At 63.2% G+C, this 19,522-nt stretch overlaps 2 protein-coding genes and 1 long non-coding RNA gene across 13 annotated transcripts; 2 read left to right on the top strand and 1 right to left on the bottom strand.

Moving 5' to 3' along the window:
* LOC110471843 (signal transducer and activator of transcription 5B) lies at window positions 1–15,132 on the top strand. 8 transcript variants are annotated; one of them, XM_077788287.2, is made up of 19 exons: window positions 1–80; window positions 9,548–9,685; window positions 9,791–9,947; window positions 10,030–10,119; window positions 10,271–10,445; window positions 10,521–10,651; window positions 10,739–10,890; window positions 10,961–11,116; window positions 11,199–11,378; window positions 11,505–11,592; window positions 11,693–11,815; window positions 11,974–12,066; window positions 12,196–12,402; window positions 12,575–12,669; window positions 12,736–12,866; window positions 13,478–13,633; window positions 13,849–13,900; window positions 14,096–14,203; window positions 14,271–15,132. In XM_077788287.2, the coding sequence occupies exons 2-19, from the start codon at window positions 9,558–9,560 to the stop codon at window positions 14,395–14,397; spliced, it is 2,349 nt and encodes a 782-aa protein (XP_077644413.1). In that variant the 5' UTR covers window positions 1–80; window positions 9,548–9,557; the 3' UTR covers window positions 14,398–15,132. The 8 variants fall into 8 exon arrangements, with proteins under 8 accessions (XP_077644413.1, XP_077644412.1, XP_085418046.1 ...); XM_077788286.2 differs by having other exon boundaries at window positions 13,478–13,648; XM_085561920.1 differs by lacking the exon at window positions 1–80 and adding an exon at window positions 2,756–2,949 and having other exon boundaries at window positions 13,478–13,648.
* Window positions 3,626–5,947, bottom strand: LOC146765158 (uncharacterized). The gene is made up of 3 exons (XR_014950219.1): window positions 5,844–5,947; window positions 5,205–5,294; window positions 3,626–3,764 (listed from the first exon to the last, which is right to left on the bottom strand). It is a non-coding gene; the product is annotated as an uncharacterized LOC146765158 (long non-coding RNA).
* A 434-nt stretch (window positions 15,133–15,566) lies between the features above and the next one.
* GHDC (GH3 domain containing) lies at window positions 15,567–18,732 on the top strand. Of its 4 annotated transcripts, none has more exons than XM_085561929.1 (8): window positions 15,567–15,876; window positions 15,958–16,088; window positions 16,162–16,738; window positions 16,997–17,180; window positions 17,270–17,341; window positions 17,422–17,582; window positions 17,708–17,796; window positions 17,890–18,732. In XM_085561929.1, the coding sequence occupies exons 1-8, from the start codon at window positions 15,657–15,659 to the stop codon at window positions 18,088–18,090; spliced, it is 1,635 nt and encodes a 544-aa protein (XP_085418055.1). In that variant the 5' UTR covers window positions 15,567–15,656; the 3' UTR covers window positions 18,091–18,732. The 4 variants fall into 4 exon arrangements, with proteins under 4 accessions (XP_085418055.1, XP_085418053.1, XP_085418054.1 ...); XM_077788420.2 differs by having other exon boundaries at window positions 15,569–15,876; window positions 17,449–17,582; XM_085561927.1 differs by having other exon boundaries at window positions 15,567–16,088.
* The last annotated feature ends 790 nt before the right edge of the window (window positions 18,733–19,522 follow it).

Below are 19,522 nucleotides of genomic sequence, written 5' to 3'. Positions count from 1 at the left end.
AGAGCGGCGGCGGAGCCGAGCGCCGGGAGCCGCCGGGAGCCGCGGGAGCAGCGGAGCCGCAGCCGCCGCCGCGGCCGCAGGTGGGCGCGGGCGGGAGCGCGGAGCCATCATCGCCGCCGGGACCGGAGCGGACCGGACCGAGCGGGCCCGGATCCCGGACCCCGTCCGCCTTCCGCAGCAGGGCCGGGCGGGGTGCAGCGGGGCCGAGGCTCGGGCTGGGGCTCCGGGCGGTCCGGTCCGGTCCGGTCGGCGCTGTGGGTGTTTCGTAACCCCGGGCAGGCGCGGCCGGGCCGGGCGCGGGGCTCGGCGGGGCCCGGCTGGGCCCGCGGGCCCCTGGGCGGGCGGAGGCGACAGTGGGGCCGCTCCGAGGGGGCAGCGGGTTCGTCCCGGGCCCGTCCTGGTGCCGCGGCGCATCCCGGGGCGGGGGCGCTCCTCGCCCGGCGGAGCGGGGCCGGTTTTCGCACGCGGGCCCCGCCGGAGCGGCGGCCGCGGAGGGCGGCTCGAGCCCCGGTTCCGGGCCGAGGGGAGGATCCGGGACAGAGCGAGGCGTCCCCGTGCGGTGCCGGCGGCGTCCTGCCGCAGGCAGCACACCGGACCGGGATGGCGGGAGTGCGAGCCCCGTTGCTGCCGGTGGCACACGCGGCTCCGCGCCGCGGGGCGGGTGGGATCGTTCCCCCGCGGGAGCGGCGACACCACGGGGAGCGCAGCGCCCGGTGGCCTTTCACCCAGCTCGGGCGCGGCCGGTGACGGGGAGCCCGCGGGAGCCGCGGCCACCTGTCCCGCGGGTTACGGAGCTGTCAGGGCTCCGTGCCCGGCCAGCCCCGGGCCCGTGCCAGCCCCGCCGGGGCAGCTCCTGCCGAGCGGCTCCGGGGCTCCAGTCTCGGCTCGTACCGGCACTGCTGAGCTGCGCTGACACCGCCGGTGGGCCGGGGCTGTTGGCTCGTTCAGTTCTCCGGGTGCCGTGCTGGGCCCCCCTGGCACCGGGCCGGTGACCGGCAGCAGTTTGGTGACGGTGCCTGGGGTGCGTTGCGGAGGGGACAGGGCTAGGCTCGGTAGCTCCGAGTGGCTTGCCCACAGCAGGGGATGGCACACGATGTCCCTGTGGTGCGGGGCCCTTGGTTAGAGCAGGACATTCCCGGTTGTGGGCTGGCTCATTGAGCTGCCTGTGGCCAGCCCGGGTCCCTGCAGTGCTCGTGCCTGTGCCCAGAGCAGTGTGAGCCCCGGCAGTGGCATGCGAGGAGGCACTCAGTGCAGGCACAACGAAGTGCTCTGCAGAGCCTGACCACTGCCATGGACACCAGGATCCAGCTCTCCACGGTGGGAGCTCTCCCTTCCACGTCTTGACTCCTGGCCCAGGTCCTTGATCTCCTGAAGCCATCAGGATTGCAGCCTGACCTGGTGTGTTCCAAGGTGCTGGATGTGAAGATGGAGACTGTTTCCCTGGATTTTATAACTGTTCCTGGGAGCTATTCATCCTTGGGGCTGGAGAGGGCTGTGCTGTGCCCTGCTGTGCTGTGGGTGCAGCATGAGGAGGAGGAGGAGCTCTGGTGTGGGCTGAGAGGTGCCAACAGCCTGTGTGCAGGGACATGGGAGAGCTGGGCTGGGAGCAGGGAGTGACGGGTGACTGTCACCCACTCTGTTTTGTGACATTTTGACAGTGCCCTGCTTTGGGGGTGTTGGGTCCCTACAGTTGTCCTTAGAGCCACCTCACTGGCTCTGCTGCCTCTGCCTTGTGCCAAGGCCAGTGCTTTGGGGTGGGATTAGGGATACTCTCACCATACTGGGAGCTGCAGTTGGGGATGCTTAGCACAGGGCGCATGGAGCCTCTGGAGGGACCTTCCCCTCTCACTGCAGGGGAAATGCTGACTCCAAAGTGACTGCGAAGGCTTTGCCATGGGGTTTCCCAGCTCTCTTTCGAGTGATAGCAAAACTCAGATACCCTGCTTGCAAAAAATCCCTGCTCCCTGCACTTTGCGACATTGTGGGCGGCAAGTGGCAACTGCTTTGGGCTGAGTACAGTGAAGCAGCCCCATCAACTGGGAAATTACTTTTTAGTTTGGAAGGAATGACTGTAAGCTGGGCCGCACCCAACAGGCTTCACAGCAACCCTGGGGAGCTGGTGGGAGCCCGGGCTCACTGGGATGGCAGGTGGGGTGGGTGGGACCTCCCTGCCATCAGCATCCCCCGGGTACCTGTGCTGGTGGCAGCATCCCTCTGCCTGCCTGGCTGTGGTGACTCCCAGTGTCCCACACACTGAGTGCTGCCCTTGAAGCAGCTACTGCAGGGGAGCCAGGGCATGGCTAGGGTCAGGGTTAGAGTAAGAGTCCCCACCTTGCCAGGACGGGTCAGGACTCAGCTCTGCAGCCATGCAGAGCTCCAGCCTGGGAGGCTGTGCTGGCTCCGGGGCTCCGGCACGCTCCGGGAGAAGTAGCCTCGACAGCTGTAATGTTTCTGTGGCATGCCTTTCCTTTCATGGGGTGTCTATTTTGCAACCCCCAAGTGTTTTGATCCCGGGAGGAAGGGGGCGGGGGTGTTTACCCTGGCACCGCATGGCTGGTGCAGGGATCCAAGTGGTGCTGGGCATGCCTGAATTTCACATGCAGCAACAGTTCTAGCAACATCTGCTGGCTGATAAAAGGTAGGCTGCTGCACGCCGCTGCTCCTGCCGCGTTGGGAAACGTCGAGGGGGAGGCACACTGTGAACACGGCTTCCTGGCCGATAGGGCTGAGCTGACTTGCTGATAAAGCAGAATCCACCCATCTGGCTGCACCAGAGGGGCCAGGAGCACAGGCTGCTCGCAGGCGCTTCATGCCCAGTGCTTCCCTGAGTGCTGGGTCCTGCTTCCCACTGTATCAGGAATGATGTGCTGCTGCCAAGCTGGGACAGCCTCAGGAGCATAGCTGAACCACAGCACAGTCCCAACCCATTCCTGGTTCAAACAGTCATTGGTGAGTTTTGCAATCCCCACTTCCAGTGTAACTCTGTGTTATGAGCTGGTTTATAGCACAGCTCTGCTGGGGAGGGAACTGGGGAAAAGGCTGGTGCTGGAGAGCCACTGCCTCAAAGAGCCACAACAGTGAGGCAGCCCTGCCCACCACGTGCTGGGTGCTCATTCTGTCTGGCCTCTCGTCCCTATCATTCAATGGCCCTCCAAGGCCTTTAGCAGACAAAGACGCTGCTCTTGCTGGCAGTTCTGAGTCCCTGCACCAGCTGGAACTGCTGTAAAATGATCTTTGTCCTCTCTGGTGTGAATACCAGACCCTGGTGCTGTTGAGCTGTGGGCCCAGGGGTGCAGCTTCTCTGGCCCTGCTTGTGGAGATGCTGTGGTGAGGCTTATGGTGCGGCTCAGGGGTAGGGACTCTGCTGCTGCTTCAGGGGCTGGAAAGCCCATCCCAGGGCCAGGAAAACCAAAACTCACCTGGACATATTTGTGTGTGAATGGGTGCACGCTGTGCTTCACCCCTCTCTCGATTTGACTGAGAAATTTGTTGCACAAACCACTGGTGTTTTGGTTGTTTTATTCTCTGTCTGACGAGCATCCCTGTATGTCTGTGCATCCCCTCTTCCACAAGCAAGGCTTTTCTCCTCTCCATCCTGCTCTGCTGGCTTGGTGCAAGAGCATCTCTGTGTGCAGAGCTGCTGCAGCTGCTGGGGATGAACTCTGGGTGTGCACTGGGGGGATGCAGGAGCTGCTCTGGTGTCCCTCTGGCTCTTCCTGCTCACCAGACATCCAAAAGCCTGTGCTGTGCTAGCTGGGCTGGCCCTGCAGGACAGCCATGCCAAGGGTGAGGAGGCTCCTGCACCATGTCCCCAGCCCCAAGGAGAGCTGGAGCATGGCATAGATCCGAGGGGATGGATGCAGCCAGAGCAGTCCGGTGGTGCCTGTGCTGCCCACATCTTCCCCAGCCCACCTGGGTCCTGCCCAGCAAATCCAGTCTGGCTGTGGGTGGATTAGTGCCATTGTGTGAGCTCACTGGAGCATGGCAGAGAAAATGAAATTGTGTCTCCAGACCCCAATCGGGACTAATTCGATGCTGAAATGAGCTTAATCCTCAGGTCCTTCGCCCAGCCTGTCCCTCCTGGGCTGGCGCAGGTCTGAGCAGGGATTAGCACCGAGCCAGGGGCTGTGATGGATTTGGCCTCAGTGCAGGAGGCTGCTACAGAACCTGTGGGACCCCAGGGCTGTGCCCTCAGGGAACTTGGGGTTGGTCCTTATTAGCATGGAGGGAAAATCCCTTCCTTGAATGTCCTGGCACGGGGCAGCTGCACATCCCTGCCCAGGCAAGGCCAGAGTCTGGGATGCTGCAAGCGGTCAGTGGCTTTGTGCCTGCCCTGGGATTCCCCCACCGAGCCAGGGGAAGCTCCAGAACTGTGAGTTGGCAATTCCCTGCTGTGCCAGCCCCAAAGCTAGTTAATTCAGCTGCTTGGCCCCAGGGAGCCAGGAGTAATTAAAGCTCTGCCCAGCCTCTCTAATCCTGTCTGGGGGTTTATGATGGGGGCAGCACCAGTGCTGGCAGGGACTGGGTGGATGTCCTGCAGCAGCCACACTGGACTCATGCCATGGGGCTGGATGGGCACTGGGCTCTGCTGATGTGGCTGTACCATGTGTCCTGCCCACCAGTGCTGGTGCTGCTACATGCTCAGTGTCTGAAAGAATCCCACTGGTGCCCAGGCAGTGCCTGTATCTGGCTGTGCCTGCCCCAGGGTGGCTCTTGGTGCGCTGAGGTTTTCTTGAGGTTCCAGCTGTTGGATTCAAGGGATTTTGCTGGGTATTTTGGTGGTTTTGGTTTGACGTAGGTTTCTGGGCCTCTCTGATTGGAAGAAATCTGAAATGAGGAGGAAAACCTTTCCCAAGGGTAGCAAGTGCTGGCAGGCAGAGAGCCTGGCCAGTGGTGTGAGATGAGCTGTCAGCAGCCCCCAGCACTGTTCCCCTGGAACCAGTCCCCCTGGGGCATCTCTGCCTGTGTGGGGCTGGTGTCCCCTCTGGGTAGCATCAGCTTATGCATGTGGTTCCCTTGTTCCTGTAACAGTATGAATTTTCTGCTTTTGGTTCCCAGAGTTGCTGGGACACCTGGACACTCCTGGTGCTACTAGTTCCACCTCTGCCTACCTACTCTGCTGCTGTGGGCCTGTCACCAATGCTCCTGTGGGGCACGTTGGATTACCAGAGCCAGCCATTCCTCTTTCATGAGTATCATGGTACCTGGCCCCAGATGTTTCCAGTGTGGGCTGAGTGGTTTGTCTGCCTCCTCCCCGATTTCACCAGGGTGAAGCCATCAATTGCTGCCACTTTCTGTGGGAGACAAACAAACCCCATCAAAGCACAGAGCTTCGAGAAGGAGCTCGTTCCAGTGCCGGTGGGCGCTGCCACCTCCCAGCCAGAGCTGGAAACCACAGGACGGTGTAAAACATTCGAGCAGCCCTTGGCCCTCTGTGCCACCTCCCCAGTGTGCCGGGGCCACAGCTCTGAGCAGGGCTGGGGGCTGCTCACCATCACCCGGGTGCTCCCGCTGCAGGCTCTGCTCCAGGGCTGTGTGCTGGGGGCTGTGAGCGAAGCTGGGGGGTGCAGGTGAGCGGGTCCCATCTTCCCCTATGCCGAACTCCTGCATGGCTCCCTGGGGTCCCGTCCCTGGGGTCCCGTCCCTGGGGTCCCATCCCTGGGGTCCCGTCCCTGGGGTCCCGTCCCTGGCCCTCAGGCAGCCCCAGTGCCACTGCCCTGCTGAGGACGGAGGCTGTGCCTGCTGCGGCCCCGGGGAGGTGCGGGGGGCAGAGCGGGCGCCCCGCAGGCAGCGCGGCAGAGGAGGCTGCCGGCAGTCGGGGGCAGGCTGTCCCGCGCAGGCACCTGACATTTTGGAAGGAAATAGCTGCTCTCTGCTCCTTCCTGTAGTGCGCAGCCAGCCAAGCGGCCGCCCGGGAGCCCGGCTGTGCCCGCCCCGAGCCGAGCCGAGCCGTGCCGTGCCGTGCCGGGCTGTCCCGGGCCCGGACGCCAGAGCGGGGCCTGAGCGCGGTGAGTGCGGGGCACTGCGCCCCCGGCTCCGGGGGGAGCCGGTGCGGACGGGGCCCGCCGAGGGGCGGCTGGCGGTGTGTGCTGGGGAAACCGGAGCCCTTCGCCCTGCCGAGCGGCCGCTCCCGGCCGTCACCTCCACCGCGCCCGGGGGCCGGATCTTGCCCGGGAGGGACCTTGCGTGGAGCCGCCCGGCTTGGAGGGCTGCCGGCCAGCTTCCCCGTGCCGGGCCGGCCGGGGGCAGCGGCAGCGCCGCCGGGGCAGCCGCGGAGCCGCTCGGCGGCAGCGCCGCAGGGCGCAGGGTCCGGCTGACCTGGAAGCGATCGCGGCTCCCGGAGGTGCCGAGCACCACGTGTCCGTGTTTACGGCGGCGGGAGGCGCCGCGGCCGCCGGGCCCAGCGCCGCGCCCTGCCCCGGGACAGCGCTCCGAGACCCCCGGGCTGCCGCGGCGCCGGCCAAGGGCAGTGCGGGAGCCGCCGCGGCGGAGGGGCGGCGGGGGGCGCGGGAGTGGGGCGGGGGTTGCAGCCCGAGCCCGGCCGTGCCCCCCAGGCCTTTGCCTCGCCCTTGGCACCTGCCCGGCGCTCCACGGCATGAGGCTGCTGTCGGGGCTGTGCCGGCGCCAGGGCAGGGGTGTTCTGCTTCGGGCCGGCTCTGTGCAGGGAGCGTCCCGCGGTGGTTTGCACTGAGCATCCCGCGCAGGGCGTGCTCCGCCGCCGGGGTAGCTGCTGCCCGTGTTTGGATGGCACATGGGAAGCTGCTGCTGCCGTCCTCATCCTGTGAGGCATTTCCCTCCTTTTGTCTGCCCACGGATGTGCTCTGGCTCTCCTGCAGTTTGGGACTTGCTGGTGCCTACTGCCACTGTGCCTGCGACCCTTCCCCGGTGTGATCACGTCAGTCCCCTAGTTGCCCCAAGCCTCAACAGGGCTGCCACCTTCCCCGTCTTCCCTTCTCCTCGCTGGCTGAGTGCCCTTTTTGAGTGGGTTTCTCCTGTTTTGCATTGGGTTTGGCAGTGCTTCCCCATCAGCAGTGGGCAGTGAGACCTTAAGAGGCAGAAATGATGTCTGCTGGCATCTCCCTCTCTCTGCTTGGTCCCTGTGTTGCTGGGGTCCCTCTCCACAGCTCTGGGGTCTGTCCTCAGCAGTGGTCCTATCCTGGGGAGCTGCTGCCTGTGCCCCTTCGCAGGCAATGTGTCGCTGTGGCTTGTCGAGTGCTGCTGGTTAACCGAGCTGCAGTGACGGGTGGGTTCCAGCTCGCTGCCAGCAAGTAGATGCAAAGTAGCCTAAACCACTACAATTATCTGCCTCTTGCAGTTGTTGGAGTGCGCATGGGGCCGGTGGCTGCCGTGCATGGCTGACCCATGGCAGTGCTTGAAGCTGCTGGGGCTGGCGGGCTGGAGGTGGCACTGGGCTGGGTGAATGTCCCTGGACATGAGGGTGGATCTGTCCCTCCCATCCCTTGGGCAGCTGGTGGTGCCACCAAGGAATGTGATGTTGGAAAGTGATGTTTGGCATGGTCCAGGCCAGGGCAGTGGCTGCCAGCAGCAGCCAGGTGCAGGAGTTCCAGGGCTGCCTGGAAAAGCTCGCAGTGGTAGCTTTTCCATGCTGCTGCAACTTATGCTGAAACAGAGTTGCTGCCCCAGCCGTGCTAAGTCTCATGGCCAAAAGTCTGCCCATGGCAGGTGGCACTGGTTGCTTGTGCTGGGGTCATCAGGGTACCCTGCAGCTCATGGGGAGGTTTGGTTTCTCCACAGGTGGGACACAGATACAAAAATGAGACAAACTTCCCCCAGGAGAAATTGCATGTCTTGCTGCATTGGCAATATCTGTGGAGGTTGTGCCCAAGCTTGGTGCAAGTGGTGTTTTGGGGCACATGCCAGGTGAGCTCTGCCACTGCACAGCCCCTTATAGAGGCAGATATGATGCTGGTGCTCCTGTTCCCAGGCTGGCACTGGCCAAATGTGGTGCCTGCCAGCTCACCACAGAGCAGCCAGAGACTCGTTGCTTAACAACATGTTAGAGTGGAGTAGGAAGTGTTTTGTCAGTGTGAGATGGGAAGAGATCACCATTTTATCAACAGGCAGGGCAGTGTCTGTTTGCTCTGTGTCCGTGCAGATGTCCCTGCAGTACTGGGGACTTCGGTCACTTTGTGGTGCAGTGGCACTGGCATGGCTGTTCTTGGCTCTGCCCCTTATCAAGCGTCCGCAATTTCCAACAGCAGCATGTCCTGCTGTCAGCCATCCCACCTTCCCTTTCCTCCTTGCTGACGTTCTTCTGCCTCCCCAGGCCCCTCCTTGCCAGCAGCATTTCCAGCTTGGTGATTTCTGTGAATGTGGAAACGTTCCTCCCTTTTTATAGGGGAAAAATTCATTTTTAGCCAGCTCTGGGTTATTGTTCCTCTTCCTGTTCAGGGGCGGGTTTGCATGGCTCAGGGGCTCTGGCTGTGGCTGCTCCACTCGGACCTGCTGCCACTGTCCCCCGACTTGTCCCCCTGACTGTAGGACAGCACCAGCTCTTTTGGAGCCCTGTGGGCCACTGGGTATTCCTGAGGTTGAACAAAATGCTTTGGGGAGAGGGGGAAGCACAGCCCCCACTGGCTCAGCCCCTCTGCTTGTCACCAGCCAGTGCAGTGATCAGGTTCTGGCCTGGTCACCTGGCCTTGGGACACATCCAAGGCCTTGTGCCCCTGCCTGGCCCCTCTGCGTGGTGCCAAATCCCAGGTGCTTAGGGTGTGAGTGTGTCTAAATGCTGTTTACTGTACTGCTGCCTCCTCACTCAGAGGGGACCTTGAGCTCCCCAGACCCTCCTCTGTCACTCACTGTTGTATCACCCTCACACAGTCAGCTGCAGGTTGTTTCTCCAGCCCCCTCTAACCACAGGTGACCCAGGGGACACACTGATTTTAGTAGAGGTGCTGTTGCCACCATTTCATCCCTGCCTGCCCCTGGGGGAGCCAAGGCTGTATGGTGGGTGGAATCCCTGCATGGAGCCAGAGCCACCCTGAAACTGCTTTGGGAAGGTCCATGCATCTCCACCAGGACATGGGGCACACAGTGGCCCTGGCACGGGAGACTTGTCAGGGACTGTGGTGCTACGTGGGCTCTTGGGGCTGGGGCTGCTCCTGCCTGCTGGCGCTGCCAGGGTGTGGGCAGGAGCGGGATGAACGCAGCGGAGGCCTCTGCTCTGCGTCACCCTGGATTTCTGGGCAGCCCTTCCTCCCCCTGGCCTGTTTCCTCATTTGCGTGGCCAGTGATGGCTGCGATCCCGTGGTGCAGTGAGGGGAAATGAGAACCATGTGGAGAGGCCGTGCAGAGGCACATCCCTGGCGCTGGGCACCCCCAGGGCTGTTCCTAGAAAAGAGGGGGTGACTCAGAGCCAGGGTCCCCTGCCCCCGCATGCCCTTTCTCTCAGCAGCTGGAGACAGCGCTGGCAGCACCGGGAACTCCGGACACTCCTGCAGAGGCTGTGGGGACAGCGGGGGCCAGACCCCTCGTGGCACAGCGCCTGCCTGCCTCCCGCCGTGCCCTGACAGCGCGTCTCCCTCAGGTGCTGAACCATGGCGGTGTGGATCCAGGCCCAGCAGCTCCAGGGTGAAGCCCTGCGGCAGATGCAGGCGCTCTATGGGCAGCACTTCCCCATCGAGGTGCGGCACTACCTGTCGCAGTGGATCGAGAGCCAGGCGTGGTAGGTCAGGGTGTACTCTGCCCAGGGGTGCTGCGGCTGCCCTGGGGTACAGGTGGGTGCTCCCCGCCACCAGGCTGCCCTGACACGGCTCCGCTCCGCACGCAGGGACTCCATCGACCTTGACAACCCCCAGGAGAATGTGAAGGCGACACAGCTTCTGGAGGGGCTGATCCAGGAGCTGCAGAAGAAGGCAGACCACCAAGTGGGTGAGGACGGCTTCCTGCTGAAGATCAAGCTGGGGCACTACGCCACGCAGCTGCAGGCGAGTGGGGGGCTGTGGGCAGGGGTGCAAGGCCATGGGGGTCCCTGCCCTGTGCCTGGCTCAGGCCGTGCTCTCCCCACAGAACACTTATGACCGATGCCCCATGGAGCTGGTGCGCTGCATCCGGCACATCCTCTACCACGAGCAGCGGCTGGTGCGGGAGGCGAACAATGTGAGCGTGGGCTGTGAGGGGCGAGGAGAGGGTTCCTCAGGGGTGGAAGCTTTCCCAGGGGCTCTTGGCTCCATGATGGTGGGAGCAGCCCTGAGGCAGGGAATGGGGAGCGTCCCCTCCCTGTGCTGAGCACACCCTGTGCTCCGTGCAGAGCCCTTCCCCATCTGGCTCCCTGGTGGACGCCATGTCCCAGAAGCACCTGCAGATCAACCAAACCTTTGAGGAGCTGCGGCTCATCACTCAGGACTCAGAGAATGAGCTCAAAAAGCTGCAGCAGACACAGGAGTACTTCATCATCCAGTACCAGGAGAACATGCGACTCCAAGGTGGGTGGAGGCCCGAGGGGCACGGGGCTGGGGTGCTGGCAGGGCCAGCCCTAACACCGTGCCCTGCCCCCCCAGCCCAGTTCTCCCAGCTCTCCCAGCTGGGCCCACAGGAGCGCATGTCGAGGGAGACGACGCTGCAGCAGAAGAAGGCATCGCTGGAGGCCTGGCTGCATCGTGAAGCCCAGACACTACAGCAGTACCGCGTGGTGAGTGATGCCGCCTGGTTCCCCGTGATGTCCCCACGATGCCCTGTGACACTGTCCCTGCACCCCTGATGTTGTCCCACCTCGCAGGACCTGGCTGAGAAGCACCAGAAGACGCTGCAGCTGCTGCGCAAGCAGCAAACAACCATCCTGGATGATGAGCTGATCCAGTGGAAGCGTCGGCAGCAGCTGGCGGGGAATGGGGGCCCACCCGAAGGCACCTTGGACGTGCTGCAGACCTGGTGAGTGCCTGGTCGGGTGGGATGGGACGGGGTGCTGAGCCCAGTGGGTGCTGAGCCCTGCTCCCCCCAGGTGTGAGAAGCTGGCAGAGATCATCTGGCAGAACCGACAGCAGATCCGCCGTGCCGAGCACCTGTGCCAGCAGCTGCCAATCCCAGGCCCGGTGGAGGAGATGCTGTCAGAGCTGAACGGAACCATCACCGACATCATCTCTGCCCTGGTCACCAGGTACAAGTTGGGCCCAGCTGGGTGGGGGCCAGGTTGGTCCTGTCCCCTTCCCAGCCTCCCTGATCCCTCTGCTTTCCCCCAGCACCTTCATCATCGAGAAGCAGCCTCCACAAGTGCTGAAGACACAGACCAAGTTTGCAGCCACTGTGCGGCTCCTGGTGGGGGGGAAGCTGAATGTGCACATGAACCCCCCTCAAGTGAAGGCCACCATCATCAGCGAGCAGCAAGCCAAGGCCCTGCTGAAGAATGAGAGCACCCGCAAGTAATGCCAGGGGCTGGGGGGTGTGTCAAGGCAATGGGGAGCAGGGTGTGGGGCAGGGGGAAGGGCTGCATCTTGCACAGCTCCCAGTCCTGGTGTGCCCTGACTCGGTGTGCATTCCTGCGGCAGCGAGAGCAGCGGGGAGATCCTCAACAACTGCTGTGTGATGGAGTATCACCAGGCCACTGGCACGCTCAGCGCCCACTTCCGCAACATGGTGAGTGCCCCTGGCTCCCCATCCTGTCCCCTCGTGTCCCTCTGTGTTCCCCCCGCTGTCCCCCTCTATTCCTCCATGCTCACCCCTGGTGTCCCTGCAGTCCTTGAAGCGGATCAAGCGCTCGGATCGCCGTGGGGCTGAGTCAGTGACAGAGGAGAAGTTCACCATCCTCTTCGAGTCACAGTTCAGTGTCGGTGGGAATGAGCTGGTCTTCCAGGTGAAGGTAAAGCCTCTATGTCCTTTCTGCAGGCCCTAGGCAAGCCGTGGGCACTGTGGGCACTGTGCCCACAGGAGTGGGGCTGGGCTGGGGCCACATGGGTGCCCATGGGTGATGCTCCCTTGGTGCCCCACAGCCCATTCCAGTCTCCTTCCTCTCGGCAGACGCTGTCCCTGCCTGTGGTGGTGATTGTGCATGGGAGCCAGGACAACAATGCCACGGCCACCGTGCTTTGGGACAACGCCTTTGCTGAGCCCGTGAGTGCCAGTGCCGTGGGGGCAGGACAGGCCCCATCTGCCCGGTGTGGGAGTAGGGCTCAGCCTCCCGGTGGGACATGCCTGGAGGCACCAGGCAGAGCTGGTGCTGACCACGCTCTCTGCCCCCAGGGCCGCGTGCCCTTCGCTGTGCCCGACAAGGTGCAGTGGCCACAGCTCTGTGAGGCGCTCAACATGAAGTTCAAGGCAGAGGTGCAGAGCAGCCGTGGGCTGACCAAGGAGAACCTGGTGTTCCTGGCACAAAAGCTCTTCAACAGCACCAGCTCCCACCTGGAGGACTACAGCAGCACCACAGTGTCCTGGTCCCAGTTTAACCGGGTAAGTGGCCTGGGCTCTGTCCAGAGCCCCCCATGCTCGTGCTTGTGGAGCTGGATGGGGTGTACCCACCTGGGGGTCCCTGAGTCTCTGCTGCTGCACCCAATGTCTGTGCTGTGTCACAGAGGCTCAGAGCCTGGTGACAGGAGTGCTCATTATCTGCGGATTTCAACAGGAAAACCTGCCTGGGAGGAATTACACCTTCTGGCAGTGGTTTGACGGGGTCATGGAGGTGCTGAAGAAGCATTTGAAGCCGCACTGGAATGACGGGTAAGAGCCGCCCTGTCCTGTGCAGCCTGGCCCGAGCCCCAAGCCCTGACGCCCTACTCTGCCTAGGGCCATCCTGGGCTTCGTCAACAAGCAGCAGGCCCACGACCTGCTCATCAACAAGCCTGACGGGACCTTCCTCCTGCGCTTCAGCGACTCGGAGATCGGTGGCATCACCATTGCCTGGAAGTTTGACTCCTGTGAGTGTGTGCCAGGCGCCGGCATCCCTGGGCCGAGTGACCCCAGCCAGGCCACCTCATGCCCTTGGTAGTGGCACTGCCACGGCAGGCATGCTGGAGTTATCCTCAGGAAAGAGGCGAGCACCAGAGCCCCCAGAATGTCTTGGCTGCCCCATGGGGAGTGGTGCTGCCCTCGCTCACTGCAGTGGGGAGGAGGGACCAGGCTGAACTCTCTCACCCAGCCCTGGGGAATGATGTGGACTGTACAAAATGCAGTTACTCAGTGGTGCTCCCCAGGGGTTGTATCCTGACCCCATGCAGGAGTCTGTTGCTATTCACAAGAGCATCTTTTGGAGGGCCACATGACTGAGAAGCACCATGGAGCCCCGTGGTTGGGGAACCTGCCCCCGACGTGTCAGGATGAGGCCAGACTTGTCTTGGCGTCACTGTACCTCCTACTTTATCCCATTTTCTGGAGATCTGTGCTTTATCCTCAGCTGTTGCTGGGGGAGGGATGCAGTGTGGGACATGCTGTTGGCTGCTTGATGTGACCTCGCGGCCCACGTGGAGAGCACAGCCAGGAGCTGCTACAAACTCTGGGAGTCACCATGATTCTCACGCTTGTCTTGCAGCTGAGAGGATGTTCTGGAACCTGATGCCTTTCACCACCAGGGACTTCTCCATCCGCTCCTTGGCTGACCGCCTCGGGGATCTCAGTTACCTCATATACGTGTTCCCCGACCGGCCCAAGGACGAGGTGTTCTCCAAGTACTACACGCCGGTTCTCTGTGAGTCCACGCCAGGTAGCGCTGTCCCTTCACCCCACACATGTCCCCTCTTGTGCATCCAGCCAGGATGGAGCTGGTGTTCTCAGCAACCCTCACCCCGGGGCCACACTGGCCCCACAGGGGTTCTGCATCTGGCCACGTGTGAGCCCCCAGCACTGCCCGGGGTCGTGGCATGTGCTGGTATTTGGGGCCTCAGTGCTGCTCCTTCTTTCTAGCTAAAGCTGTGGATGGATACGTGAAGCCACAGATCAAGCAAGTGGTGCCAGAGTAAGTGTGACCCCGAAGGGAGATCCTGGGCAGTGGTTGCCATGGGTTCCCAGCATTGAATTGGCTGGATTGGGTGCCCAGGGCACTGAGGAGCTCAGGTCCACCACCAATGGCCACGTTGGTGCTGAGCCTTGTGGGACATCTTGGTGACTTCACCCTTGGGGCACCCAGTGCTCATGAGACCCATGCCCACAGGTTTGTCAATGCATCGGGAGATTCTGCCTCTGGAGGGGCCACCTACATGGACCAGGCACCCTCGCCTGCCGTCTGCTCCCAGCCTCATTACAACATGTACACCCAGAAGTGAGTATCATACCCCTATCCCTGTACTGCTGCAGCTGGGCCTCCCCTCACCGCCTGCCTCCCACAGCCCCGACCCTGTGCTGGACCCCGAGGGTGATTTTGACCTGGAAGACACGATGGATGTGGCAAGGCACGTTGAGGAGCTGCTGCGGCGCCCCGTGGACAGTCAGTGGATCCCCCACGCCCAGTCGTGACAGGCAGGTGCCTGGTCCTTGCCCCTGGCCCCGGCGCTGCGGGGACTGTGCTGTGTTCGTGTCTCTGTGCCAGGGGACAGCGGGTGGGCCCTGCCCCCAGGATTTGCTCTGTGCTGCCCCGAAACACAGGCTGGCGTCCAGCTCTTTGGTGTTTATGCCCTTGTATAAACGGCAGCGGATTTGTCGCATGGTTTTCCTGTATGTTCCTTTTAAGAGGCCCAGCTTCGGCTTTCCGCTTCTGCCAGCACTGGCCCCGCAGCCCCTCGCTCCCCGTGGGGCTGCCGGGGCGGGGGCCGCCAGCCCGGCCTCAGGTTCGCTTTCGCAGTCGTCACTAAGAATGTACATGTCGCCTTCTTGTCCTCCCCCGCAGCTCTGTTCCCAGGGGTGCGTGAGGGCAGAGGGCAGAGGAGGGGTCCTGCCAGGGCTCCCCTAGCCCGTGCTGGTGCTCTGCTCCACAGTGGCAGGGTCCCTGCACCTCATCCTCTCCTCTGCCCCCAAGGATGTAGGAGCCCCTCCGGCCCCCTGCCTCGGTGTCCCCTCTGGAGCCGGTGCAGCACGAGGGTGGCAGGGTGTGAGGGCACCTGGCGAGGGCAGGGGGTGGGCAGGGGTTTGGGGGAAACGGAGCCCTCTGCCCGCTGCTTCTCCCCTCGCCTGGGCGGGAAACTCTGGGGTCCTGGCCATGTTATTTTTCTATCACAGAGTAAATAAAGCACGGAATATTTTTGTAACACAAAAGCTCTGGGTGCCACGTGTGTCTTGGGACAGAGGTGGGTCCCTCTGAGGAGCTCATCTGGAGTGCACCAGGTGAATGCTGGGGCTGGGCCCGGTGTTCAGGTTCCTATCCCCGAGGGCAGGGTCGCCTGTGCCTCCGTTGGCACAAGCTGGGTGGATCCGCGGGGCTCTGTCCGGTTAAGAGGGCTGCTCTAAGGAGCGGAGTCTGGGCTGGGCTGGGTCTGGTTTTTTGGGCAAAAAACAAGGTAAACCGGATCAATTGCCCTGTTTTTCCAAAGAAGAAGCTCGCTCTTGATGGAGGGGTAGAGGGCGCTGGTACTCGGGGTTCAGCTGCGGTTGAATTCCTCGCCGAGCGGGGGGCCTGGGGTGTGCTGTGTAAAGGTGAAAATGAAAATAAAAGTGAAGCGGGGAGGGGGGCGGCGCCGGGCGCGATAAATCTCCGTCATTTCTGCCGGAGGCGGAATAGCCGGTGGGCGAGGGGTGTCCGGGGCCGGGTCCCTGCCCTGGGGCGGTGTCCGCATTCCGCGATGCTGCCGGCGGTGGCGGTCGCGGCGGTGGTGGCCGTGGCCGTGGCCGTGGCCGTGGCCATCCCCGCGCTACGGCACCGCCTTGTCCGTTCCGCGCTGCGCCGCGCCGGGGGCCGGTACCGGCGGCGGCTGGAGGCTCTGGGCAGCGACGTGCGGCTGAGCCAGGAGCGGCGGCTGCGGCGGCTGCTGGGCACCGGCACCGGCACCGGGACGGCCGGCGGTGAGCGCGGGGCTGCGGGAAGCGCGGCGGGAAGGGGTCGGTCCCATGGTTTCCCTTCTCAGCTTGTGCCTCTCCCGGCAGGCTCGGAAGAGTTCCAGCAGCGGCATCCCCTGGGGCAGCCCTGTCGGGACGAAGCGCCGGGGTTTCCGCTTCGCCCGCTGCGGCTCTGGGCTCTGCTCCCCGGCTGCTGGGACGCCGACCCCCGGCTGCAGGTACGGCGAGCGGCGGGCGGGGTGGGCGCGGATCCCCGCAGGGTCCGCCCTGCTGACCCGACCCTCCCCGCAGGGATCCCTGCTCTACCTGGATGCCCTCGGCGCCGCTTTTCCGCGGGCGCTGGTCCGCCGGGGCACGGCCGTGCTGCACTGGAGCCCCGGCCGTGCCTGCGCCCCGGCGGCGTGGCCGCTGCCCTCGCTGTACTGCAGCCCGGCCGCAGCGGCTCTGCTGCCCTCGCGGGCCGCTGCGCTGCGGCTGCAGCTGCTCTTCGCCCTGCGGCAGCGAGCGCTGCGTGTGCTGGAGGCCGGGCTGGCAGCCGAGCTGCACGACGCGCTGCTGGCCCTGCGCGCTGAATGGCCCCGGCTGGCGCAGGAGCTGGAGCTGGGCAGGCTGAGCCCCCAGCCCGGGCTGCCCGAGGGGGTGCGGGACCGGCTGCAGGCATTGCTGAGCCCTGGTGCTGCCCGGGCAGCCGAGCTCCGTGCCGAGTGCGCCCGCGGCTTCGAGGGCATCGTGTTGCGTCTGTGGCCGCAGCTGGAGGTGGTGGTGGTGAGGACCATGCATGGCACGGAGCGGCTCTACTGCGACTCCCTCCGCCAGGCTGACTGCCAAGGGCTGCCCTTCTACTGCCCCTTCTACCAGGCAGCAGGGGGTGAGTGTCCTCCATGCTGGCGTGTCCCCATGGTCTGCCCTGGGTGCCCACAGGGAACTGCTGCCATATGGCAGCACAGATCTCCCTGACCCAGCAGATGCTAGTGCATCACTGTGCTGCATTCCCTTCCTGCGACCTGAAAACAGCTCAGTCCTGGCACCAGCAAAATTCTGCCCCTTGGAGAGGGGTGAGGCTTCTGTGGGCAAGGATGGGGGGATCTGGGGAGCTCACATTGGCACTGGTGCTGCCTCTGCCCAGCCCTGCTTGGTGTGAACCTGTGGCCAGCGGAGCCAGCGCCCCGATTCCTGCTGTGCCCTGACTGGGCTTTCTGCGAGTTCCTGCCCTGCCTGGCCAGCAAGGAGCCACGGGCGGTGCTGCTGGATGAGCTCTGGGAGGGCTGCGAGTACGGGCTGGTTGTGACAGCCCAGCCAGGAGAATACAGGTGCCTCCTCCCTGCTACGTGGTCCTGGGGGGCTGCCTGCCCCAGCCCCATGCACCCATCTCCCCCTCACACTCTCCCTGCCTGTGCAGGTGCCGTACTGGGGAGGTGCTGAAGGTGACCGGCTTCCACAAGCAATGTCCCCTGGTGGAACCTGTGCGCAGGTGGGGACACCCCAATGCCTGTCCCTCACCTTAGGGAGCTGGGCCCATTTACAGGCAGGGTCTTACCAGGAGGGTGCCAGAGACCACCCTGTGTCCCTGCACCGCAGGGAGAGCCAGACACTGAGCGTGCGAGGTGAGAGCATCCCTGAGGAGCAGTTCTGCCAGAGCCTGTGCCGCACCCTGAGGATGTGGCCGGGTGCTCACCTGATTGACTACGTCTGTGTGGAGAGCAGCCTGCTGGGTGAGTTCCCCTGAGCTGTCCGAGTGCCCCTAAAAGTGTAGCTGGCACTGCATGGGGGTCTGCAGCCCTCCTGTGCTGCAGCACAGGAAGCTGGCAGCTTTAACATACTCATGGTACTGCTTCAGGTGACTCTTCAGGGCCCTGTGCCCCCCACTACGAGGTGTTCATGGAGCTGCAGGGCCTGCGGGACCTGTCGGAGGGGCAGCGCTATAAGGTGAGCAGGACCTGCTCTGGGTCTGTGTGGGGTGGCTGAAGGACACTGGTATGGCAGTGTGGGACCAGCACAGGCAGCACCCTCTCTTTGCAGCTGGACCAGTGTCTCCAGGAGGATTTCCCCATCTACAAATCCTTCCGCTTCAAGGGCAGCATTGGGCCCCTGCGCCTGCACCTGGTGAGGCCCAGGACCTTCACCCAGCTGCGGGAAGCACTGGGCTCCCCCATGCCCATGCCCAGGGTCCTGCGTGAAGAGCAGCTGCTGCAGCTCATCCAGGGATCAGTCATCTCCTAGGGCAGCCTAGGGGCACCACAGCCCTTCCACCCTGGGGTTCACTTGGCATGCACCCTCTGGGCAGGGGCCGTGTCCCTGGGGTGGGAGGGTGTGGGGGCAAGGGTGCCCAGCCCAGAGGGTTTGGCTGAGTGGAGCAAATGGAGACTGAGCTTGACCGTGATCCGTGGCAGCAGCAGGCACCCGTGAGCACCACTCAGTGCTGCTGTGGAGATGGAGCAGGAGCTTGGGAGCCTCACGGGGCAGTGGGATCCTGCAGCTGCAGGACACCCTCACTCAGTGCCTTGGCAGCACCTGCAGCCACAGAGGGGTGGGTGCCTGTGCCTTTCCCATTGTGCATCACAGCCCATGGATGATGCAGAGGGCTCAGTGGAAACTTGCAGGAGCAGGAGGAGCAGAAGAGCTGTGGCTCATCACTGAGCACTGGGTTCCTGTGGCATTTTGTCCCCTGTCAGGGACACTCCGGGCAGGGCTCAGGTGGCTGGTGGTGGTGGGTGTCACAGAGCAGCCCCAGGTGGGCTTCACTGCACGCCCACTGGTTTAAGAATAAGCTCTGGTGAGGGCTGCTTTTAATGTTTTAAAAACCAAATGCAAAATAAAGGATTATATTTTAAAAATAAATAAAGGACCACACTCTGGGATTGATTTTTTAGAGTATTATTTTTAATCTTCATTAAAGAGATTGCTCAGGCAATCTGTTCTGGGGGCTGAGGAGTTGCTGCTGTTCTCAGGGGTCTTGGGGAAGGGGCAGCCATGAATATTTAACCAGCTGAGCACTCTGGGGGCACCAGGCTCTTTGTGCCTTTGAGGCACATCGGGAGGGACTGGTCATTTCCCCTCCTGCTCGTTAAGGGTTATTTCAAGGGCTGGCGAGGGCAGGTGGGGCACCTGCTGTGCTGCAGCTGCTGCTGGTGGGCAGCGGGCCGTGGGCAGGAGATGATGTCTTGAACAAGACTCACACAAAGCAAAGCATCCCCCGGCACAGCCGAGACCCTCACCAGGGATGAACCTGGCTGAGGCCTGTGCTCCCATCCCTGCTGGAAAAACCTGGAGCAAAATTTCTGCTCCAGGTCGGGGAGAAGCTTTGCCTTGGGCTGGGAGCACCCTGAAACAAAAGCCTTGAGGCACCTGCGTGGCAGAGCCGTGCGGGGCCGGGGCTGCGCTGGGCGGCTCTGCTTGCACGGCCATGCCTGGGTACCACCCCGGTGGGAGGGGAGGTTGGTGGGGTGGAACCCGCTGGGCAGGGCCAGGCTGCTGAGTGCCCGGCTGGCTTTGGATGCCAGGCTGCAGGGTGCAAGGTCGATTTGAGTGCCCGGCTGCAGGGTGCAGCTTGTTTTGGGTGCCGGCTCATTTGTGCTGCTGATACCAAAGCTAGAAGGTGTGGGTGCCCGGCTGAAGGGTGCCAGGCTGGGTTTGCGTGCCCGGCTGCAGGCTG

Source organism: Lonchura striata, chromosome 27 (assembly GCF_050655825.1).
Source record: "Lonchura striata isolate lonStrDom1 chromosome 27, ASM5065582v1, whole genome shotgun sequence".
Classification (NCBI taxonomy): domain Eukaryota; kingdom Metazoa; phylum Chordata; class Aves; order Passeriformes; family Estrildidae; genus Lonchura; species Lonchura striata.
Note: the sequence above shows the minus strand (reverse complement) of the source record. Positions and strands in the feature narration are given on the sequence as shown.